This window comes from Xyrauchen texanus, chromosome 11 (genome assembly GCF_025860055.1).
Source record: "Xyrauchen texanus isolate HMW12.3.18 chromosome 11, RBS_HiC_50CHRs, whole genome shotgun sequence".
NCBI classification, from domain to species: Eukaryota; Metazoa; Chordata; class Actinopteri; order Cypriniformes; family Catostomidae; genus Xyrauchen; species Xyrauchen texanus.
In genome coordinates this window covers 43,807,965-43,828,914 of record NC_068286.1, presented here as the reverse complement: position 1 = coordinate 43,828,914, position 20,950 = coordinate 43,807,965, and the positions used below count along the sequence as shown (strand labels likewise).

At 38.8% G+C, this 20,950-nt stretch overlaps 1 protein-coding gene across 1 annotated transcript in view; it reads left to right on the top strand.

Moving 5' to 3' along the window:
* ndst3 (N-deacetylase/N-sulfotransferase (heparan glucosaminyl) 3) overlaps positions 1-18,571 on the top strand; it is an 85,675-nt gene extending 67,104 nt beyond the window's left edge. Inside the window, exons 8-14 of the mRNA XM_052137392.1 lie at positions 982-1,078; positions 4,331-4,454; positions 4,548-4,722; positions 6,505-6,675; positions 6,802-6,911; positions 14,509-14,611; positions 17,569-18,571. Coding sequence (XP_051993352.1) covers positions 982-1,078; positions 4,331-4,454; positions 4,548-4,722; positions 6,505-6,675; positions 6,802-6,911; positions 14,509-14,611; positions 17,569-17,688 — 900 coding nt within the window. The 3' untranslated portion in view covers positions 17,689-18,571. The remainder of the gene's footprint in view (positions 1-981; positions 1,079-4,330; positions 4,455-4,547; positions 4,723-6,504; positions 6,676-6,801; positions 6,912-14,508; positions 14,612-17,568) is intronic.
* Positions 18,572-20,950: the final 2,379 nt, after the last annotated feature.

Genomic DNA, 20,950 nt, shown 5'->3' with positions numbered 1-20,950 from the left:
AAGTTTTAAATATCTTAAATAAAATACAAGATGTCTTAAATTTGTTACATTTCAGAATCTGTAAAGATCATCTCTCTCGCTCTCGCTCTCTCTCTCGTGCTTATGTCGTTTAGCAACTGACGCTTGAGTTCAGCGTGAGCGCGTGCAGGGAAGCGCATTTTTACTGAACTTACGATGGTAGTGTGAAAACGACTTCAAAACATTGAAAAAATAGATTTTCAAGGACGCTCACTAGACAAAAATCTCCAGACAACATGAGTTTTTAACAGATTTATCTACACCCTTCATGCCATTGAAGAGATGGTAAGTCTACCCTCACAGCCTCATTTCCATTCCCATTCAAAATCAAACATGGCGCTACTGTGAAACATGTTCTTAGCGATACAATTACTATAATGATATGAGTTTTGCTGCAAAGTTGTGAGTTGAAATGATCTCCTCAGTCCAGTCAGCTCTGTTGATGAGCTTGAACCCACTTCAATCAACTAGAGCCCTCTGAAAACTTTTTAGAAAAATGTAATCCAATAAAAGTTTATTTTTTGTGCATGCATTTTGCCATGTAGGAGTGGTGGTGGCGTAGTGGGCTAAAGCACATAACTGTTAATCAGAAGGTTGCTGGTTCGATCCCCACAGCCACCACCATTGTGTCCTTGAGCAAGGCACTTAACTCCAGGTTGTCCGTGGGGACTGTCCCTGTAATAAGTGCACTGTAAGTCGCAAAGGAAAAGAAAAACCTGTTCAAGCGATATCATGGTGTCCTTAACACTGTATCTGTTAAATGATATCTGAAGATGGATTTTCTAGATGATCTCAAGGACAATGCATATAACCTTCGAGCTAGAGACCCTGTGACCTGTGACCTGTCCTCTGTCTATATCTGTCTAGGGCATCTGCTAATAGATCATATATTGATTTAATAGAATTTGCTGTCTGATCCTAATTAACCAATGGAATGAATTGCTGTATGTGTTTGTGTTTCAGAACCCATGTGATGATAAACGGCATAAGGACATCTGGTCCAAAGAGAAGACTTGTGACAGACTGCCTAAGTTCATCGTGGTCGGACCTCAGAAAACAGGTAATTTTGTTCTTCTGTTACAAGTACGCTTGATCAGTCTTCCTTCTTGCTTCAAAGCCCTGTGTGTGTGTGTGTGTGTGTGTGTGTGTGTGTGTGTGTGTGTGTGTGTGTGTGTGTGTGTGCGCGCCTCATATCTCACCTTGTGTTGCTGGAACTGATGAAAGTGCAACCACGGGCGTTCAGCTTTAGAGGAGAACAATACAGACACATCCCTAGAGGGCTGGGGGGGGGGGTTAAAACAAGGGGAAAGACAGAGTGCCGTTTTGGGCTGTAAGATTTTGATTGGTGTCAGGACACTGCCTTGTTAAACACTTCTGCTCTCTGGACTCATCTTTTCTGCTGTATCACAAACTTGAAACACACACACACACAAAGTAAAAAATCCATAAGGTAAATGGTGTATTGATCCCATGTCTTTTAGTTTCTCTGTCTGTGGGCTGAATCTCCAGGCACTGAGTGTTTCTCTTCAATGTTATCAGCTGCACATATAATTTCATCATTAGCAGGGAAAAGGCTTGTTGATTTATTTGCCCTCTTTCCCCTTCTCCCTCTCTTCTAGTGATGTGCAAACTTACATATTTTTAAAATCAACAAGTCAGTAAGTTGCCTCAAAGGCTAGTCAACTAATTGGCCCTGCATAATTAGGCTTGTTTTGGATTACACCTGACCAGACATGTTTCTTACGGCATCTTTACATAAGATGCTTTCTTGTGTTCAAAAACAGCTAGATGGAGCTAAACAGAATGGAATGAAATAAATCACAGGATGAATTTAAAGAATATAATTTCAGGGTGAGTTTTACCACCCAAAATGTCTAAAAGCTGAAGCCCAGCAAGCGATCATCACTGGTTTTTGAACTAGTGGTGATTTGTTTTGTTTCTGAATGAATCGTTATCGTTCACTTCCACTGTTTTCAGAGTCAGTTGTTTTTTAACAAATTATTGGAATACTCACTCATAACATAAGTTACTACCATAAATATGCAATCTCCAGAAGTGGTCACTGAACGAATCAGTAAGAGAAATCTTTCATTTAAATAATGAATTAAAATCCCCACCACTATCTGGAAAGCCGCGAACACGGAGAAGCGGATTGATGCAAATGCTGAAGCGTCCTAGTGCTGTTGGACAGTATATCAGCACTAGAGGTATTCACGGGTCCAAAAATTCGTGCCCGAACCCAGAGAGACCAAGAAAATATACTACCCGAACCGGACCCCTCGATTATTTGAAAGCTGGGACCCGGACCCGTCCGGGAGTCACAGACCTGATCAACACCGATTTCACAGCTGATTGATACTAACAAGTTATTTTACAATTTGTGAAAATAAAACTTTGTATTACCTAATGTAACGTTAGTAGCCTTCTCCTCTGTGCCTTGCCATGACGCATATAATCCATCCTCCTTGCCACGAAAGTTGGTAAAATACATCCAGGTTTTCTGTGATTCCTCTCTTGCTGATTGATACAGCATAGCTAATCCACTCATTATTTCAGCTTCAAAAGTCCACTTGATGTCACGGTGACAGATGACAAACACGACTTGTTCAGAATCAGCTTTGCAGGTTTTTTTGTATCTTGCAAAATATAACTTCGACTGTTTGCCCTTTTGAACTATAATAACGATTGCTCGTTCATTGCAACGGCTGCTAACGTTAGCGTTGCTAATATGCTATTATGTGCCTTAGCTCCTCGCTGCTTCTGACGTCACTCAGCTCATTGTGTCTCCGCTCCGTTTTTCACCTTATTTCCCACCCCCAATTTCTCATCCTAATTTTACAATGTTGCAACTTACAATTACAATTTTACAATTGTTACACACAGCACCATCATCGTCAGTGCTGATCATGGCCGGGTCATCTCGGATCGACTCGGTATTACACAGTTTTAAACAGACTGGGACCCGCAGCAATAGAATAGGACCCGACCCAGATCTGGCTGACCGTAAAAACCGTGGATCCAAAACTGTACAGGTGCCGGGTCGGTTATCGTGTCCTCGGGTTAGGGTGGACCCGTGAAGACCTCTAATCAGCACTCTTGGAACACCGCTCGAGCAATGGAACAAACTGTTGTAAACACATATATAGTATCTAGATTCAAAATCTGGAACTCAAAATCCCAACCTGGAAATAAACCAAAAGTTTTAAGATTTTGAAAAATTCAAAACAAAGAAATGTTATTATGTATAATGAGGAAGAAATGGTAATTTTGCTGCACTAAAACTTTTAATTATTCTGCACTATTTTGTAGGTCACTAATCAAATCAGTGAATGTGAAACTGACCACGTTTTCATGTACTAAAGAAAATAGTTTATTCCAGGGTTTTTGCAAAAAGCGGTGTTCTGAAATGTCATGTAAGCAAGAACGCTGATTTCTTTATGCTGTTTAAGGGATTAGGAGAAAGCGGTTTAACACACCTAGGTTTCTCTCTGAGAATGTGGCTTAATGTTGCCATGTAAATGCATAAACAGCGTTCTGATGGGTGTTTGAAGAGTATGTGTGTGTGTGTGGAACAGAACGGGATACTTAACGTCCCAACACAGCGGAAAAAATGCAACATTTGTGGGAGTACAGTGGGAAAATCACATACATTATAAAGTATTCTCATTTATATACACAAATGTAAAATATCGACTGTCCCTTACATCTGTAGGAGCACATAATGTGCACCTACACTGGGGGAATCCCAGTGTTTTATGTAAGAGGGTAAACACACTATAAGCAGTGCAGTTCTGCTGCAGGTCATGATAGAATGTGAAGGAAACAAACACAGCAACGACTCTGGAATATCTGGAAATAATGTGAATCAACAGAGTTTCCTCAGATGCCATCTGTGTTATTTACACAAGCGTTGCGGGAAAATTACGTTGCTTTGGAGAAAACTACTTATTGACCGAGCCACATGTATACAGGAGTAAAGAGTATGCCGCATGCAAACCGGTACGCTGTTTTCTCGCAATAACCCGCTTAATCAAAAAAGCCGCTTTTTTGTGCCCATATAAATGTAGTCAATGACTGTGTAAACTCTTGCAAAAGAATTTGAGATTTTCTTGACACTCTCAAATGATGCTGGGATAACACAGTTCATTGGGTTTTTTTCCATATCAGCTTCAGTGCATTTTGACATTCAAACTAAAGTGAGACAAATAGTAAAAAATTCTGAAATACACGTTACATTTTTAATGCACCTTTTCACTCAGATTCCCTCTCTCTCTCTCTCTCTCTCTCTCTCTCTCTCTCTCTCTCTCGTCAGGCACAACAGCACTCTACCTCTTTCTGATCATGCACCCCTTCATTTCCAGCAATTTTCCAAGTGTGAAAACTTTCGAAGAAGTTCAGTTTTTCAACACCAACAATTACCACAAAGGGATCGACTGGTAGGTGTGATGTGTGCACATGTGTGCCAGACTCTTGTGTCTGCATTTGTCTTTGTCAGTATCCTCTAGCTCAGTGTTCCTCTCCTCTCTAAGGTATATGGAGTTCTTTCCTGTACCTTCAAATGTCAGCACAGACTTCCTGTTTGAGAAGAGCGCAAACTACTTCCCCTCAGAGGAGACGCCCAAACGAGCCGCTGCCCTGCTGCCCAAAGCCAAGATCCTCACTCTGCTCATCAACCCTTCAGACAGGGCATACAGCTGGTATCAGGTATAGCCATGACCAATCACAAAGCAAACAGTATCAGAATGAACCAATCAAAGTCAAAGGGTGAGCGAGATGTGTGCGGGTATATGAGAAAGTTGAAAATTGCTGCCTTCGGAGGCTGTATACTGAGGTAGGAAGGCATCAAGGCTAAATTTGCTTCGCATTCTGTCTACTGAGATGCCTTCATCTGGTCAGTTTTTGAAGTCATCATAGATCCATCCTTTGATATCCCAAATTCCTGTTTGTGCCATTCACTGGTGTTGAAAGAATAAACATGGCATCTGATGAAGCAAAAATTAGATAATAAAAGTACCATTTTTCATTATGACTCCATTTCTGTCTAGAAATAATAATTACAGTTTCTATTTATTTGATTGGGTCTGTCTAAAGCTAACTATAAATAGTTTAGGTCATCAGATATGACATTAGGGTGCCTTTGAAAGATGTGTTATTCTTCTCACCACAATTGTACAGAGTGGTTATCTGAGTTACCATAGACTTTGACAGTTTGAACCAGTCTGGCCATTCTCTGTTGACCTCTCTCATCAACAAGACATTTCCATCCACAGAACTGCTGCTCACTGGATGTTTTTTGTTTTTGGCACCATTCCGAGTAAATTCTAGAGACTGTTGTGTGTGAAAATCCCAGGAGATCAGCAGTTACAGAAATACTCAAACCAGCCCATCTGGCACCAACAATCATCCATGCGATTATCTAATCAGCCAATCGTGTGGCAGCAGTGCATAAAATCACACAGATATAGGTCAGGAGCTTCAGTTAATGTTAACATCAACCATCAGAATGGGGAAAAATGTGATCTCAGTGATTTGGAGCGTGGCATGATTGTTGGTGCCAGATGGGCCGGTTTGAGAATTTATGTAACTGCTGATCTCCTGGGATTTTCACGAACAGCAGTCTCTAGAATTTACTCAGAATGGTGCCAAAAACAAAAAACATCCAGTGAGTGGCAGTTCTGTGGATGGAAACGCCTTGTTGATGAGAGAGGCTAGCAGAGAATGGCCAGACTGATTCGAACTGACAAAGTCTATGGTAACTCAGATAACCACTCTGTACAATTGTGGTGAGCAGAATATCATCTCATTATGCTATTCTGAGATGCGGGTTGGGGCTGTTTTGGCGGCACAAGGAGAACCTACTCAATAATAGGCAGGTTGTTTTAATGTGGACTTTAAAAATCATTTTCAGTGATTGCTCCAAGTCGCTCAGCAGCTTCAGTGTAGATATACAAATTGCATTTAATTTGAAAGTTGTCGCATCACATCTGGTTAAGGTGAGCCCAGTGTGAGCAAGCCCCAGTGTGTGTGCCCACACATGTTCATGTGTGATATTGTAGAGAGATTAAATATGTGTACGTGTAAGTGTGAGTGAGAACATTACTGAGTGTAAACACAAGTTAGAAATTTCAGCAGCAGCATGCACAGGAAAGGCACAGCATGAAGCTGCTACCACACACCAAGAGAACATTGATAGAGAGACATTTCCATCTCATCTCTTCTATTAAAAGAATATTCTAGGCTAAATACATGTTCTTCCAACAGAATCTGTGAAAAACAAAGAAAAACATATGTATAGTAATGCAATGGAAGCCAATGGGGAAAGTATGCAACACAATATATATATATATATATATATATATATATATATATATATATATATATATATATATATATATACTGAGTGCAGCTTTAATGCCTTGTGTAGTTGAATTTGTTTTGTTGCTTGTAAGGCAGGACTGTTTTAAATAGTTTGAATCTCATTGGCAGCATCAGCGGGCTCATGAAGACCCAGCAGCATTGCAGTTCAGTTTCTATGAGGTCATTTTAGCTGACCAGCTCGCTCCACCTGAACTGCGCTCTCTACAGAACCGTTGTCTCATACCTGGACTCTACGCAACACACCTGGAGAGATGGCTCACATACTACCCTCCAAATCAAGTAATGCACACCTGTTATGATCTGGACTATCCCTTGCTGAAGTAGCTGTGCTGAGTTCAGTAAAAAGAAAACTACATCAACTCAATCCTCTACTTCCTTTCTGTCTGTATTTCTCTCTTTCTATAGCTGATGATTATAGATGGACAGCAGTTAAGGAATGACCCAGCTAAAGTGATGGACGAGCTACAGAAGTTTCTGGGTGTTACTCCTTATTACAACTACTCCCAGGCACTCATGTGAGGCTCACACACACACACAACATGTGTCATGTTTCATATCATAGGGGACCTCCCATTGATTTTTGCATTAACATAATTATAATTACTACTGACTAAAGCTGGATGTACATGGTGCGATATTTTTACCTGTCTTTTATGATTGTTGCTTGTCACATTGTACAATACGACCCCTTCTTACCCCCATCTTGGGTAAAAGCCAAGACAGACTGTCCAACATCAACTGTCTTTGATGTCAAACCGTGTGATATACTGCTAATTGATTGGGTGTTTTATGTCACCACTCCGTACCTATTCTGAAATTAGCTAAATTTATTCTGGAAAAGAAAAACAAAAAGCAAGGCCACACACAGACACATACTAACATGCTGTCAAGCTGTCCCAAGTGTTTAGAAATCAGAAGATAAAACGAGCTGACAGATCCATGTTCTCAGCTGTTGACGCCTGTATAATCTGTATAGAGCCTGAATGAGATTAATTGTGATAATCTGGCTGTAGCCATTAACACAGCATGAGAGCAAGAGGATTAACTTCATCATGCCTCTCCAATTAAAAACAGCTTATTAGAGAGTGCTCTCATCTCTTTCTCTCTGTGTTAGATTGCTCTTAATATGTCACGTCCATTATCACTATTCTGGAAAATAAAAATAGGAAAGGAGTTGCAAGTTATTATACTGGCATAATTATAATGTAATTAAGAGATTTTGGTTGGAATAAAATGGATACATTAGGAAATATATATATATATATATATATATATGTATATATATATATATATATAAACAGTTAGTTCTGGTCCTCGAATAAGATTGGACGAGAGACGTTCCTTGAGCACTGATGGTCTCACTTCATCAGTTATGTGTTAAGACAAATATGTGTTAAGGCTATTGTTTGTCTTTTTTTTTTTTTTTTTTTTTTACATTACATATGTTAGCAGCAGGTGGTGGCAAAAGATAATTTTTGTGTGTAATATGAGATAGTTAGGTGAAGTGAATCCGTATCAGCCAGTGTCTATAAAACAGCTCTTTGTGATCACTTGTATTACTACTACTCTACTAAAGCTAGGAAATAGCTTTAAATGTCTTTAAACGAACAACTTCAGCCTTATGGCTCATCACAGTACACTACAGACAGATTAATTAAACAATGGGTGCTGTTTAAAATAGCAGAGGACATTGCGGTTTCTATAGTTATTGACTCTTGCGCAACGGCTACTGCGAATTAAGGAGAAATACCCCCGCTTGGATGCTATTTTTCCACTGAGAAAGCTGATCTTCAGAAAGCTGACAGCTTCTCTGCTTGGGAGTGGCAACAGGTGATCGCACACGTTCCATCTCTCTCTCTCTCTCTCTCTCTCTCTCTCACACACACACACATCCATCTTTGTTTATCCAATAACTTGTTAGAAACAGCACAAGCCGTGATACTATTTCTGAAGTGACAATTTTGAATTACTAATGGAGGCTTGGACGCATCATTTGTATTGAACCAGCAACAGCAGATTCTGATCCGTAACATAAGAAAGTAGTTCCATGCACAAATGCGTTTTTGACCGTACTCAGTTTTTCCCCAAAATTGTTAATTTACTTGTTCATTAAACTGTTGTATATATGCAATATCACACTCACAATCGTGCTATATGGCCCTAAATCAGCACTGCGTTGATTATCTATGGCAATAGGCCTGCGGCCGAATCACAGCTGTGCTGATGTTGGGCCATATTGCACTCTTGCTCATGTGATATTGTTTAAATATATATATATATATATATATAAGGGCAAGGAAAGACATTGACATATTGAGATCTGCGGTATTTTCTGTGTAACACATACAAAAAATAAAATAATGCAATTTGTGCAGTATTCGTTTTTATTTACTTCCTGAAACTTTACGCAATAGGAGAGTGGTGTCCCCAGTTGTTCCTGGTAGGCTACTCAGCATTAATGGCTCCATGTGGTTAGGAATAGGGTGAGGGTGGGGTTTAGAGCATCTGCTGCCTGTCAGGAATAAACCCAGGCAGCTTTGTAGAATAGGTGAAATTTCAATTCCACAAATGTTTTTTCTCCCCTTTCCATGGCTAAAACTGGCATATATAAATTTGCAGGAGGTACACACGCAAATCAACTACACATCCTAGCACAGAAACTGATTGTCTGAAGCAGTGCATACTTCTTCATTACGCACACCGCATGTCCCGGGCACAATTAACACGCGACTGCATTTACAGTATGGAGAATGAACACTTCAACTGCAAGCAGTGAACCAGGCATGTGAGAGAGCTGCCGTATCTCTTTGCATTGCCTGGAAACGCTCACACACTTTCATCTGTGCCAGTTTCGAAAAGCGAAACTGCCCGAGTGACTGATAGAGACTGAGCAAGATGTAGCTAGGTACACATGTAGAGGCTGAACAACAGCCAGAGAAAATTATAGTTTTGAGATTTTAAACTTCAGCAAATTAATCAGCAATATGGTTTATGGTATGTATAGGGTCTAAAAATGCATTGGTGATGTAAAGTGTATATATTAAGTTTGAAGTACAGAGTGAAATGCCAGAAGATTTTGCCCAAATTGTATTTAAAACTATATGCATTTACTTGGATAGGGCCCTATGAAATACATTTTATTTTGTTTCCAAATTCTGTTTTATTTTTTCCCTAATTCCATTTTTTCTATTTTATTTTCTCTAAATTCCAGGTTTTGTACATTTTATCATTAATATAATGTCTAATCAAATGAATTTAAATTAAAACAGAACAATTACTTTTTAACAAATCATTGCATTGTCTTTATTAGCTTCTATACTGATTCTCACAGCACAATCAACAACACAACATTTGAGTTATTTTATGTATTTTTTTAAACAAATACAGTGCTACACAGTAGAGCAACACAGTATCAATGAAAGCAGAAAATAAAATCTTGCTTGTGAGATATTACTTCGATATAATGTAATAATTATTGATATATTACTATCATTATTATTACTACTACATTGAATCTTACATTTACACAGAAACTGCATTTCCAGCAAATGTGAGAAATTTTCACTGGCAATGATTGCAGTGTAAATAACTAGAAGGTTATAATATTTGATGATATGGTTTATAAACTATCACACAACCACAGGATGTACAGCAGAATTAGCAGAAGTAAATAATTCACTTGTTGCTGTATGTTGTTGTATTGAAGAGACGGTAATAAAATCGGCTTCTTACTTTACCGAGATCGTGATGATGCAGTCTTTCTTGTCTCCATGTAAACCTCCGTTCATATGTATCTGCATAACCTCTGATAATGCCTTTATTCATTTATTTATTTCCAAAGGCGATGTTTCATAAGTCATGCTGAATGCTGATCTGCTTGTCTGTTTACTATACATCGCTAAGAAAGAGAGAATGATCTCTGAGAAGAACGGAGAGTAAATTGCGTTTATTATTTTGCCAAGATAAAACAAAATGCAGCTTTGGTGCAAAGAAAGTTGTAGAAGAATTTTCCCGGCATCTTTCTTCTCTCTGCTTTTTTAAGTCAGCACAGTCGTCTAGATAAAAGAGACTTTTATTATGATGTTTTAGCAGAGAACCGGATGCTTTAGACGTCTTTTCCCTCCGTTCGCCCTATGGTCTAATGTGCTTGTTAAACCACAAAAGGCTTTGATTTAATTATATAAATATATTCTCTGCATGTGTTGAATAAAAATATATGATATATTATTAAAATAATAATATATATAATTAAAAACATAACATATTGTGAGTAAAGCACTGATAAGACCAAAAGTGGCTTTGGAAGGCAGGCAACATATTTATTTTCACATTACTAAACATAAGCCTATCATCTATTTGTTGCTTATCAGTATTGTTCATCAACAGTACACAGAATGTGTACAAACTAAATTGGATTGTCAGCTATTATGTAAATAAGTACTACCTTTTATCACCTAATATTTTGATCAAAAACTGTTAGCTTCTGCCATAAATCTTTAATCGTTTTCTTTAATACATTTAATAGACACACCCAGAGCTGTTTATGTGCAGAGGTGACAATCATTGTCAAAAAATGTTTCTGAATTGTTGAAAAATACACCTGTGAGATAAGGCCATGCCTCCTTGTGAATAATTTGGAGAGGTAATAGTCCCAAATGTCCCAAAATAAGACAAAATCCCCTTAAAAATAACACATGGTATAATCATCTCACATCATGGATAACCTATGGTTACATATAAGGTAACTTGAAAAACATTATGTAGTGTTTCGCAACCTTTTATTGACTTAATGCTATTTAGACAAAAGGAAAAAGAAACCATGTTATTTTTAAATGATTTATTCTTTGGCCACTGATATAAGAAGCCGAAACATTGAACTCAGTGTTACCTGTGTCAATGTAGTCTATTTCAGTCCTCTCTTGAGAGTGTGTGTGTGTGTGTGTGTGTGTGTGTGTGTGTGTGTGTGTGTGTGTGTGTGTGTGTGTGTGTGTGTGTGTGTGTTTTAACACTCTGTGAGGCTCTGCATGTGTTCTCTACCACAGACAGCTACATCAATCTTTGGCTTTTATTAATAACCTCACTCCATTTGAGTCTCTCTCTCTCTCTCTCTCTCTCTCTCTCTCTCTCTCTCTCTCTCTCTCTCTCTCTCTCTCTGTTTCTGTTTTTTCTTGTTTTCTGTCAGTTTAATTTGTTATAATTTTTTGTGACTACACTTTCTTCTTTTTAGTTTCAGTTTCTATCTTTCAACAATCATCTTTTCAATTCCACTGAATTGAAAATGATATATCTCATATATCATTCCCTCTATTTCTTTATTGCTATATATATAATATAATATATATATATTATTATTTTTTTGCCTATATTTTCTGTTCTTTGTTAAATTTGTTCTTACTGTTCAAATGTTGATGAATTTGGATTATTCTAAACATGTCAGCACATACACACGGTTAATCTTTAGAATATGGAAGCGCAGCGTAGTTCTAGCGGGAAGACTAGCAGCTGTACATCATCACATCATTAGCTGGGTAATTCCTAGCCAATCGCATGTAAGCCGTTGCTTTATAAGTCTGCTCACAATCTATCACATTGCTGTTTCAGTGTGCTAACACGGCAACCTCCACCACCCCACCACCACCAGTTGAGCCCTGTCCCGCACAGGGGTAGGCTCCTCGCCCCTGCCTCCCATCTCCGGCAGGACAAGACGGTTCTGGGTACAACTCCCTCGGACTGCCGGACGGGGCCTATGCCAAAGAGAGAGACATTACTTTCTGTTTTACATTTATCAAATAAATGGCATCTTAAACTTCACTCAAGCCTGCGTGTCTTCACAATAGAAAGTAAATGCTCAAACTAGGGATGGGCATATCGAGTAACTTGTAGTTGAGTACTCTAACACAAAAAAACAAGTAATCAATGTTTTTCTTGAAGCATGCAGAGCAAAGTCTTACAGTTTGACATTTTTAAAACCAGCTGAAACACATTAAACACTTTTTAATATTCCTAGACTTACATGTGATTAGCATTTAATACAGAACCTTTCCCTGATAAAATTACATAATTTTTGTAACTATAAATATTTTTTTTATATATTGTGTTTATTAAATATACTCTCTCTATGTATATAATACACAGTGCATTCAGAAAGTATTCAGACCCCCTTAATTTTTTTTCATAGTTTGTAATGTTGCAGCCTTTTGGTAAAATGCTTTCAATTATTTATTTTTAAATCAATCTATACTCCACACCCCATAATAACAAAGCAAAAATCTGATTTTTGATAACATTGAACATTCATAAATAAAAAAAAAAAACTGAAAAATCACATTGACATAAGTATTCAGACCCTTAACGTAGTACTTAGTTGAAGCACCTTTGGCAGCGATTACAGCCTCAAGTGTTTTGAGTATGATGAGACAAACCTTGCACACTTGGATCTGGGAATTTTATGCCATTCTTCTCTGCAGATACTCTCAAACACTTTCAGGTTGGATGGGGAAAGTCAATGAACAGCCATTTTAAGGTCTCTCCAGAGATGTTTGACTGGGTTCAAGTCCAGGCTCTGGCTGGGCCACTCAAGGACATTCACAGTGTTGTCCCTAAGCCACACTTGCGTTGTCTTGGCTGTGTGCTTAGGGTCATTGTCCCGTTGGAAGGTGAACCTTCAGCTCACTCTGAGGTCCTGTGCACCCTGGACCAGGTTTTCATTAAAGATATCTCTGTATTTTGCTGCGTTCAGCTTTCCTTCAACCCTGACCAGTCCCCAGTCCCTGCCGTTGAAAAACTCCCCGGACAGACAGCCAGCTGTAGGAAGAGTCCTGGTTGTTCCAAACTTCCTTTTAAGAATTATGGAGGCCACTGTGCTCTTGGGAACCTTCAGTGCAGCCAAAATGTTTTTGTAGCCTTCCCCAGATCTGTGCCTTGACACAATCCTGTCTCTGAGCTCTGCAGGCAGTTCCTTTGACCTCATGGTTTGGCTTTTGCTCTTGTATGCATTTCAGCTGTGACACCTTATATAGAGAGGTGTGTGCCTTTCCAAATCATGTCCAATCAATTGAATTTGAACTCCAATCAAAGTGTAGAAACATCTCAAAGATGAGTCAGAGAAATGGGATGCACATTCCATGTTTCTAATGTTTAATGGTGTATATTTGACAACTAATGGAACAGAGTAGAATTCTTTACCATCACCCCAGGCTGTGTGAGTAATTAATTAACAAATAATGTCTAATGACACACTCTTTTGGACATAAAAATTGTGTGTCACTCGTATCTTATTGCGTCACATCTGGTGTTTAGGACACAATGTTATGCGCAAATATGTGCATAAGCACAGTTAGTGAAGGAGACTATCTGAGAACATGGCAGAGCAAGAAAAGGAAAGGAGCAAGTGAGACCAGTAAACAAGAGAGTGAAAGACAGGTGGAGAGCAAGAAAGACATTTTTGTCTTTTTTTGTGCATTTGACATAGTTCATGTTCTAAAGCAACCTCTGTTTACTCCCTTGTCAAAGAACCAATTAACACACAAACACACACACACTACATGGCATTTGGCTGAGAGCTGTTGGAGGTTGCTGATGTGTTTCTAACTGTTTATCAAACCAAGCCATGTCTCATCTGACAGCCAGACAAGGTTACAGCAGACATCTGTCAGTTAAACATGTGTGTGTGTGTGTGTGTGTGTGTGAGCGTGTGTGTGTGTGTGTATGTGTGAGCGTGTATTTATCACTTTGTGGGGACCAAGTGTCCCCATAAGGATAGTAAAACCCGAAATGTTTGACCTTGTGGGGACATTTTGTCGGTCCCCATGAGGAAAACAGCTTATAAATCATACTAAATTATGTTTTTTGAAAATGTAAAAATGCAGAAAGTTTTCTGTGAGGGTTAGTATAAAAACCATTATGTCTATGGAAAGTCCCCATAAAACATGGAAACACAACAGGTGTGTGTGTGTGTGTGTGTGTGTGTGTGTGTGTGTGTGTGTGTGTGTGTGTGTGTGTGTGTGTGTGTGTGACAACATTCAGGAGTTTTCCACGGAGTCCAGATTTCCTCCATCACAGAGTGTCAGGAAGAAATGAAAGGATCTGAGTGAATTCTTTGTGTGTTCACAGGTTTGATCCTCAGAAGGGCTTCTGGTGCCAGCTGCTGGAGGGGGGTAAGACTAAGTGTTTGGGGAAGAGCAAGGGCCGCAAATACCCACCCATGGACTCTGAGGTACCGCCTCACAACAGCACCACCTCCCAACAGTATACTCTGTGCAAAATGGAGCCTTTAAATATTCATTAATGAATGATTACAACTGCGTTATAGAAGCATGCCATTATTGAGTAGAATAGGTCAAGATAGAGAGAGAGAGAGAGAGAGAGAGAGAGAGAGAGGAGAGAGAGATACATAGCTACAAGTAAAACAAGAGAATTCAAGTCTTTGTGTGTATTTGAACTTACACTGACCTCTGACTGTTCAATATTGCAAGGGCTCATGTCCTGAATAGCTAATAACTGCTCTCAAACTCTTGTTTCATAATTCGTCTTTCATTTTCCTTTCTGTTTTTCCATTCACACGACAAAAGACTCATAGAAGGAAGTAGATAGGAGTAGTTCAAAGTATTCTGTCATTATTCAATTCTGTATGCTGTTGGTTTTCTGTGAATCACAAAAGGAGAATTAAGAAAATGTACAGTACATGCAAGGCACCTTCAATGCAGTCCATATGACCTGTGTGTGCAAGTTTTGGATGGACCATTCTTTTAAAAGGGCACTCTGGCTATGTTCACAGAGTCAGTGTTTGGGACTGACAACCACATTTACTTACAGGTGTGAGTGTTGAAATGTCCTGTTCATACAAAAGCTTAAAGGTTACAGTTGACTAATGTTGCTTTCACGTCGTGTCGGTGTTACTGTAATTACGAGATGGCAACTCGGGGGTTCTACTTGGAGCCATTCACGTCATGGGAACTCAGAATTTATTTGTTTCTATGATAACACACATAACGCCAAAACGGCTCTGTTGTTGATAAAAGCCAAATGTTTATTACTATATCAATTAATGAATTCTCCTTGATATTTTGTTGCAAAATGTTTAAGAACAAAGAAAACGCTCCAGGTAACGTTGCCACAATAACATATCAAACAAAAATATGTATTCACTACCTTTAACTGTTGAGGACGCTGCCTTATTGGTTCTTTTCACACGACGTCACGACTGTTTACAGTCTTGTTTACAACTTGTAATTACGAGCTCTACGAAGACATGTATGCTTTTTACAAGTCAGAATCACAGTAATTCCAACATGATGTGAACACACCATTAAGTAAATATCAAAGATGGCGACGTCCACAAGACCTGCAAGTCTTAATACAACTGACGCCGCATTATTAAATAAACGAGTCCAATCGAGGCACGAGGTAATCCATCAGATCATAATTAACCGACAGCAGCTTTAAATACTTTTTAGGGCACTTACATTTACATTTACGCTTGGGAGACGCTTGTATCCAAAGCGACTTACAGTGCAATTATTACAGGGACAATCCCCCCAACAATCCGGAACAACCTGGAGTTAAGTGCCTTGCTCAAGGACACAATGGTGGTGACCGTGGGGTTAGAACCTGCGACCTTCTGATTAACAGCCCTGCACTTTAGCCACCACACTTACACACTAGGGAAAGCTCAGATGGAGCATTTGGCGCATGAGAGTGCACAAGGTCCTTTTGGAAGGTGTGTACTACAGAGGTTAGAGGCGGTCACGGATACAGATGGCTATTTAAAATATATATTTTTGTCAATGTACCCGTCAACATTGAAACTCTTCTCCAGGTTCTCTCTGGACCATTACTATCTTTTTAGCCTGACAGAGAAATATAAGAGTGCAGGGAATGAATACACCGCATGTTGGAGTTTGGCCACCATGTTTTTATAAAAAAAATTATTTCACAACTACTAGTCCCGCCTCTCCGAGATTCCCATTGGACACCAGAGTGCGTTGCAGCAAATGTTTAAATATGTTCAACTTTTGGACGCATGATGTAACTTAACTATTGGAATCCATTGCATTTTCCCTCTCTGTCCTTCCGACACACCATCTGCATTGAAATCAAAGCATTTGCAGCGTTCTCTGATGCCGTGTTAACTCTAGTGTGTAAGCGACATTAGCAACGTGCAGAGCGCAGCTTTGGTGTCACGTAGCTCGTGGCCTGAGCTGAATCTTGTGATGTTTACCTTTATTAATCCAATAAGCAACCTTCATATTTGTAAACAGAAGTCATTTAAAAAAAACAATTTTGTGAAACATTTTTTGTCTCACATAATTGTCAGCGGTAATACGTTTCCTATGAAATAATGTATGATATGTAAAAACCAAGTAAATATAATAAATAGTCCATATAAATAAGTAAATAATGATATTAAGGAACTGTATCCTAATTTCAAAAGGAAATAAATGAACACAACAATCTGGAAAATGTATTCATTTTAATATTCCATTTTGTATGTGTGACAGTGACAGTCAGTTTTTTACATCAAGTTCTCTTTCAAACGTTTAAGCTAGTGTAAATGTTAATTAACATCATCATATGTCTAAAGGATTGAAGTCTGTAACACAAAATCTCAGCTCATTGATATTGTTTAGTCAGTTTGCTTTTATTCCAACCGGTAGTCCTGGTCAAAGTTTTGTTGTCCCCTTCATCATAATGCGGCCCACATTCGCATCCCCCTTCAGCATATTGCGGCCCCATTAGACATATCGAGGCCCCATTTCGTGGCCCACTTTGGCATATCGTGGCCACATTTTGCCTCTGATTATCAGTATCCCATATTCATGTACACATATTATAAATGCTATTTGTTACTCAATGTGGCGCTGTTTCTGTGATTGATTTGATTTACATTTGACATTGCTATTTGACAAAGAAACAACATGGAAGTAAACTATAGCAAGTGTAACACATGAAGTATGTTTTGTCTATTGTCATTTGGCTGTACTACTGAAATGATGTAAGTTGTACATCTATTCAGACTCAATAAGTGCCTGAGAAATGTGTTGCTAGATTGTTCTGGGTGGTTGCTATGATAATGGTAGTTGGTTGCTCACTGGTTCATGTATAAAACACCCTTGTAAATTGTTCTGTTCTGAATTGTTCTGCTCACTAAATATGCTTTCTTTCTTTTTCTAGTCACGAGCCTTTCTCTCCAGGTTCTACAGGGAGCAGAACATTGAATTGTCTAAGTTGCTACACAGATTGGGTCAACCTCTTCCAGCCTGGCTCAGAGAGGAACTACAGAAGGTCAGGTAGCCCTAACCAAACAACTGCTCCTCGGGGTCAAAGCTCCAGGTTCACACCTCCAATCGAACTAGACATTTGAAAAGTACTCAATGCCTCCTACATGCAAGCTTGCGGAGCAAAGGTTGAAAAAAATGCAACTCACCAAACATGGGTGCCTCTGGAAATCTAATGTGTCCATGGCAACATGACATATTTGCTGCAAAAGGTAACCTTTTGAAAAAGACACAACAGGCGGTGAGATACGATCATGTAACTGTGACCCTTGAACATGCAGCCGAGTAATGACTGCACAAAGACTTCATATCTGAAAAAAGCCCCCACAGACCTCCACCTATATATACTATCATTTCCCCTATCAGACACTGGACATAAAGTTACTGCTTTAGATTTTATACTTCATGGATATAGAACTGAATTAGTCAATGTCTGGCACAACCACTGTTCATAACCTCACTCTTGCAAATATATCAGTCAATCAATCAGCCAGGCAAAGTAAGGATGCAAAATTGTAAGAATCACTAATGGAAAATAAAGAGCACAGTCCTGTTGGAGTCTTTCAGCTTGCTGCATCGGCTGTAAACTGGTCAATGCAGTGATGTCATTATGATGTCAAAGTCTCAGTCCACAATTTGACCTGAAGAGTGAGAATCATTTGAGTGTCATTGTGTATGTATGTGCAAGGGTAAAAACATGTCTGCGTGCATGTATGTGTGTGTGTGTGTGTGTGTGTGTGTGTGTGTGTGTAGCCAGGTAGCCTTAGCTCTGCCCACTGGACTGCAACTGGTTGGCTGATGAATTTAAAGTGTGACTTTTATTTTTGAAAACAATTTGCCTCAATACAGTGAGAAAGTGCTTTGAAAATATGTAAATAACTATATATATATTCAATAAACACTGGAAAGATTCATGTTTCAGTAAAACAGTCCTTGCAATGTTCTGTGTGTGTTTGTGGATGTGTGGTTGAAATGCACTAACCAACAAGTCATCGAGGTGGTCCTACAGGGGTGGACCGTTGCACAAACTGAAGACAAAGATGCAGCTCAATCTATTGTATTTTTCTCTCAGTACTTGGTGTTCTCAAGTCTTATATTACATAAAATCTTTAATGTCTTTCAGACAAATCTACACATTTGAAGCTTATTGCAGGATGTAAAGATGCAGTAATCTTTAGTGTATTTTTATACACTTCCCTCTAGTGGTCACAGACTGCACTAACATAAAAAATAGTTTGATGTGCAGATGGATGGAAACCCAGATGGAAACTGCCAACATTTTCTGTGCAAATTTTGTGGCTAATGTCCATTTCAATTCAAGTCTGTCCACTCGGAGGCCATATTTGAAACACTCTCGGGCAGGCTGGGCAGCTATTTACAATGTGAAGAAGTGGCTTAACGGTTCAGCTCATATCTACTTGAATGGGAAAAGACCTAAATATCCAAAAAGGTTGGTCAAGTTTACGATCAAAGAACATATTTCAAATCAGTAGTCAAATATGACAGCAATGTTAGTATAAATTGTGCATCTTCAGCTCAGATCACACTAAAAATCACTAAAAGACTGACAGGCGATGTCAAGTCAAGTCATTTTTATTTGTATAGTACCTTTCACAACACACATTGTTTCAAAGCAGCTTTACAGAAGATCATGCATTAACAGAAAATGAAACTGTAATATCTATAATGTCTACAGAGTCTTCATTGTGTAGTTTGATAAAATACGATTGTGAATTGTTTAAAAATGAGTAATTAAATAATAATTGTATTTTTAACCCCAATGAGCAAGCCGAAGACAACTGTGGCAAGGAACACAAAACTCCATAAGATGATGGTTAATGGAGAATCATAACCTTGGGAGAAACCAGACTCACTGTGGGGGCCAATTCCCCTCTGACTAACATCATGAATATAATGCCAATATTAGTTATGTATACTGAAGTCATGGTTTAAAATTATTAAACAAAGTAAGTGTTAAGGGTCAGTGTTTAAACAAAGATTTAGTATAAACTGTAATAAACTGTAATAACTGATGTCTTTGAAGTCCATCCTGGATTAATTGCAGAAGTTCACATACATGCAATTGTCCTTGTTAGTTGGCTGATGAAGGGTTTTGTTGGCAATTAATTGATAATCTATGTATTCCATTTTTAAGAGTGTGGTCCATCATTAGACCGAGGTGATACAGGCAAAAATCAGTGAGGTGCTTCGCAGTTCAACCGGCAAGTAATTTCGATGAGGTCTATCCTAAATCCAAGGTTCAGGCAATGGCATATGAAGTATCCCATGTCTTATGGTTGGAGTTGGCATCAGTTCATTTTCTGAAGTCCATCGTAATAGACTGAAGTGATGTTTGGCTGGCACCGGCTGCTATTAGTCATCTTCACTCAGAGATGTCTGTTTCTAAAATGTGATTGGCTCTTTTCCTATAAGGCAGAACTTCTTTTTCCGTTGGACGTTGGGCATTCCAAATTGGACCACTGGGATTAAACTAAATGGCAGAAATGTGAATGCCAATTTCTGCCATTCAGTTTTTCTGGGTGAAATATGCAGACTGGATTTAAAAATGGTAAAATATGTTAAACAGAGCTGACAATCCTACATTCTTAATGGTAACTGAAATCATAATCAGAATAGCCAAAATACTTAATAAACATACAAGCGAGGGGTGGCGAATGTGTAAAACTCTGACAGACATTCCAATTATGTGGAAATCTGCGGACTGTTCTTCTGTCCTGTGGGCACAGCCATTAGTCATGCTAAAAAAAAACTTTGAAATGTTCAAATGAAGTTACAGATGTTTACTGCTACATGTTTGACATAAAACCATGTAGTGCTTGTTTATAAAACGTTTCAGTACTCTAATTGCATAAAATATCAAACATTGGAAGGTCTGAACCTCTCAGAACTTGGGGCCTCAACCTGGCATTGCAGAGTTACAAGAAGGAGCTTGTTAAAAATGTCTAATAATAAATATAATACATTTTGATTGGTAAAGTCAGGCCTAGGTCAGTCTAAGTCCATGGTTTTCAAACTTTTCAGGTCAGATCAGACCATCCAAGAACTACCTAGTTCCTAGCCTTTTGGAGATCTGAGGCATCACCCTATCAGAGACGCATCTGTGGTCATCAAGTAGGGTGACCACACGTCCCCGTTTTCTGGGGACAGACCACCAAAAACCGGGGCTGTCCCCGGAAATGTCCCCGTTTTTCCTGAGAGTTCAACAGCCTGCATAGTGAACTATATTACATGGCAAGAAACTTAGCCCGAGCAGCAAA